Source organism: Echiichthys vipera (genome assembly GCF_963691815.1).
Source record: "Echiichthys vipera genome assembly, chromosome: 22".
Taxonomy (NCBI): Eukaryota; Metazoa; Chordata; class Actinopteri; order Perciformes; family Trachinidae; genus Echiichthys; species Echiichthys vipera.
Window position 1 is genome coordinate 455,001 of NC_139847.1, and position 5,000 is coordinate 460,000.

General features: G+C 49.2%; 1 protein-coding gene across 1 annotated transcript in view; it reads left to right on the forward strand.

Moving 5' to 3' along the window:
- Positions 1-4,616, forward strand: part of LOC310964091 (profilin-1-like) — a 7,545-nt gene extending 2,929 nt beyond the window's left edge. Inside the window, exons 3-4 of the mRNA XM_083937087.1 lie at positions 3,291-3,474; positions 4,431-4,616. Coding sequence (XP_083793213.1) covers positions 3,291-3,474; positions 4,431-4,528 — 282 coding nt within the window. The 3' untranslated portion in view covers positions 4,529-4,616. The remainder of the gene's footprint in view (positions 1-3,290; positions 3,475-4,430) is intronic.
- Positions 4,617-5,000: the final 384 nt, after the last annotated feature.

Sequence of the window (5,000 nt, forward strand, 5' to 3'; positions counted from 1 at the left end):
CACAAACATGCTAAAGTAAACACTAACATGTAAACATGCTAAAGTAAACACTAACATGCTAAAGTAAACACTGACATGCTAAAGTAAACACTAACATGCTAAAGTAAACACTAACATGCTAAAGTAAACACTAACATGCTAAAGTAAACACTAACATGCTAAAGTAAACACTAACATGCTAAAGTAAACACTAACATGTAAACATGCTAAAGTAAACACTAACATGCTAAAGTAAACACTAACATGTAAACATGCTAAAGTAAACACTAACATGCTAAAGTAAACACAAACATGCTAAAGTAAACACTAACATGCTAAAGTAAACACTAAGATGTACACATGCTAAAGTAAACACAAACATGCTAAAGTAAACACTAACATGCTAAAGTAAACACAAACATGCTAAAGTAAACACTAACATGCTAAAGTAAACACAAACATGCTAAAGTAAACACTAACATGCTAAAGTAAACACTAACATGCTAAAGTAAACACAAACATGCTAAAGTAAACACTAACATGCTAAAGTAAACACTAACATGCTAAAGTAAACACTAACATGCTAAAGTAAACACTAACATGTAAACATGCTAAAGTAAACACTAACATGCTAAAGTAAACACTGACATGCTAAAGTAAACACTAACATGTAAACATGCTAAAGTAAACACTAACATGCTAAAGTAAACACTAACATGCTAAAGTACGCGACTGCGTGTGGCGTCTGCGTGTTGCGTCTGCATGTTGCGTCTGTGTGTTGCGTCTGCGTGTTGCGTCTGCGTGTGCTTGTGGCGTCTGCGTGTTGCGTCTGTGTGTTGCGTCTGTGTGTTGCGTCTGCGTGTTGCGTCTGCGTGTGCTTGTGGCGTCTGCGTGTTGCGTCTGCGTGTTGCGTCTGTGTGTTGCGTCTGTGTGTTGCGTCTGCGTGTTGCGTCTGCGTGTGCTTGTGGCGTCTGCGTGTTGCATCTGCGTGTTGCGTCTGTGTGTTGCGTCTGCGTGTTGCGTCTGCGTGTGCTTGTGGCGTCTGCGTGTTGCGTCTGCGTGTTGCGTCTGTGTGTTGCGTCTGCGTGTTGCGTCTGCGTGTTGCGTCTGCGTGTGCTTGTGGCGTCTGCGTGTTGCGTCTGCGTGTTGCGTCTGTGTGTTGCGTCTGCGTGTGCTTGTGGCGTCTGCTAGTTGCATCTGCGTGTTGCGTCTGCGTGTGGCGTCTGTGTCTGCGTGTTGCGTCTGCGTCTGCGTCTGCGTCTGCGTCTGCGTCTGCCTCAGGATGAACAGACGTCACTTTTTAAACGTTTGTGCAGTTTTTTCTGATTTCTGATGAGAAACAGCAAAAAGAGACGCCATGTTTGTGACGTGGCTCTGCCCTCTAGACACACACACACACACACACACACACACACACACACACACACACACGCACACACACGGGCTCAGACACACACACACACACACACACACACACACGGGCTCAGACACACACACACACACACACACACACACACACGGGCTCAGACACACACACACACACACACAGACACACACACACACACACACACACACACACACACACACACACGGGCTCAGACACACACACACACACACACAGACACACACAGGGACACACACACACACACACAGGGACACACGCACACACACAGACACACAGGGACACACACACACACACACACACACGGGCTCAGACACTCACACACACACACACACACACACACACACACACACACACACACACACACGGGCTCAGACACACACACACACGGGCTCAGACACACACACACACACACACACACACACACACACACACACACACGGGCTCAGACACACACACACACACACACACAGACACACACACACACACACACACACACACGGGCTCAGACACACACACACACACACACACACACACAGACACACACACACACACACACACACACACAGGGACACACACACACACACACACACACACACACGGGCTCAGACACACACACACACACACACACACACACACGGGCTCAGACACACACACACACACACACACACACACACACAGGGACACACACACACACAGGGACACACACACACACACACACACACACACTCAAACAGCCAAACCAGTTTAATGACATTCATGGGAACAGCCTCCACCCTCCAGTCAAACACAACAGGTCACACTGACACGTTCACTCTGCAAGCTAATGTGGCTAATGTTAGCTTCAGTGAAACTACAGTAGCTTTAGTAGCTAATGTGGCTAATGTTAGCTTCAGTGAAACTACAGTAGCTGTAGTAAATAATGTGGCTAATGTTAGCTTCAGTGAAACTACAGTAGCTGTAGTAGCTAATGTGGCTAACGTTAGCTTCAGTGAAACTACAGTAGCTGTAGTAAATAATGTGGCTAATGTTAGCTTCAGTGAAACTACAGTAGCTGTAGTAGCTAATGTGGCTAACGTTAGCTTCAGTGAAACTACAGTAGCTGTATTAGCTAATTTGGCTAACGTTAGCTTCAGTGAAACTACAGTAGCTGTAGTAGCTAATGTGGCTAACGTTAGCTTCAGTGAAACTACAGTAGCTGTATTAGCTAATTTGGCTAACGTTAGCTTCAGTGAAACTAAAGTAGCTGTATTAGCTAATGTGGCTAACGTTAGCTTCAGTGAAACTACAGTAGCTGTAGTAGCTAATGTGGCTAACATTAGCTTCAGTAACGGGATCTTAGTTATTTTAATTCATTAATAGCATCTGTTACAGCTTCACTGGTTTATACCAAGATACTAACCTGTCTGTCTCTCACCTGTCTGTCTCTCACCTGTCTGTCTCACCTGTCTGTCTCTCACCTGTCTGTCTCTCACCTGTCTGTCTCACCTGTCTGTCTCTCACCTGTCTGTCTCACCTGTCAGCCTCACCTGTCTGTCTGCCTCACCTGTCCGTCTGTCTCTCACCTGTCTGTCTCTCACCTGTCTCTCTCACCTGTCTGCCCCTCACCTGTCTGTCTCTCACCTGTCTCCCTCACCTGTCTCCCCTGTCTCTCTCACCTGTCTGCCCCTCACCTGTCTCCCTCCCCTGTCTCTCTCACCTGTCTGCCCCTCACCTGTCTGTCTCTCACCTGTCTCCCTCACCTGTCTCCCCTGTCTCTCTCACCTGTCTGCCCCTCACCTGTCTCCCTCACCTGTCTCACCTGTCTCCCTCACCTGTCTCTCTCACCTGTCTGCCCCTCACCTGTCTGTCTCTCACCTGTCTCCCTCACCTGTCTCACCTGTCTGCCCCTCACCTGTCTGTCTCTCAGGCGGAGGAGATAAAGAAGCTGGCGGGAGACAGCAGCTCCATGCGTCAGTGTGGTCCTCGGGTCGGGGGAAAGAAGTGCATGCTGCTGAAGGACGACACTGACAACTCCCAGAGCTTCTGCCTGAACCTGAAGGCATCACAGGCCGACGGGGGACGCAACATCTGTGTGGGCAAGTCCAACAAGGGTGAGACGGGGGACGGGGAGACGGGGAGACAGGTGAGACGGGGAGAGAGACGGGGAGAGAGACGGGGGGGGGGGGGGGGGCCTTTGCCCTGGATGTCTGACTGCACAGATGATGTCATATGAAGGTTGCCACGGTGATGCTGGTCCTGGGTCAGACTCAGAGGGAGACACGGCGCCCTGTGGCTAACGTTAGCACAGAGTGAACATGCTGCAGCTAACGTTAGCACAGAGTGAACATGCTGCAGCTAACGTTAGCACAGAGTGAGCAGCTAGCGTTAGCACAGAGTGAACATGCTGCAGCTAACGCTAGCACAGAGTGAACATGCTGCAGCTAACGTTAGCACAGAGTGAACATGCTGCAGCTAACGTTAGCACAGACACGTGAGAGACAGACAGGTAGAGACAGACAGGTGAGGGACAGACAGGTGAGAGACAGACAGGTGGGAGACAGACAGGTGAGAGACAGACAGGTGAGAGAGAGACAGGTGAGAGACAGACAGGTGAGAGACAGACAGGTGAGAGACAGACAGGTGAGAGAGAGACAGGTGAGAGAGAGACAGGTGAGAGACAGACAGGTGAGAGAGAGACAGGTGAGAGAGAGACAGGTGAGAGAGAGACAGGTGAGAGACAGACAGGTGGGAGACAGACAGGTGAGGGACAGACAGGTGAGAGAAAGACAGGTGAGAGACAGACAGGTGAGAGACAGACAGGTGAGGGACAGACAGGTGGGGGACAGACAGGTGAGAGACAGACAGGTGAGAGAGAGACAGGTGAGAGACAGACAGGTTCTTCTGGTTCACAGATTATTAATAAAGTTCAGACGCTGATTTTATTTATTTCACCTGTTTTTCAAATCTCTGCTTCCATTATTTAACCGCCCCCCCCCTGTCCCCCCCCCCCCCTGCCCCCCCCCTGCCCCCCCCCCCTGTCCCCCCCTGCCCCCCCCCCCCCCCTCAGCTCTGGTGGTGGCGCTGGGTAAGGAGGGGGTGAGTGGCGGGAACCTGGTGACCAAAGTCTACGCCATCGTTAAACACCTGAAGGACTCCGGTTACTGAGACAAGATGGCCGCCGCCCTAGTTTTATCCTATTGTAGTTCAACAACAACAACAACAACACAAATAAAGACAACATGTTTACTCTTTACACACGGCTCTGTGTGTGTGTGTGTGTGTGTGTGTGTGTGTGTGTGTGTGTGTGTGTGTGACACACGTTTATGCTCCTAGAGGACACTTTAACACATGTTTATGCTCCTAGAGGACACTTTAGCACACGTTTATGCTCCTAGAGGACACTTTAACACACGTTTATGCTCCTAGAGGACACTTTAGCACACGTTTATGCTCCTAGAGGACACTTTAACACACGTTTATGCTCCTAGAGGACACTTTAACACATGTTTATGCTCCTAGAGGACACTTTAGCACACGTTTATGCTCCTAGAGGACACTTTAACACACGTTTATGCTCCTAGAGGACACTTTAACACACGTTTATGCTCCTAGAGGACACTTTAACACACGTTTATGC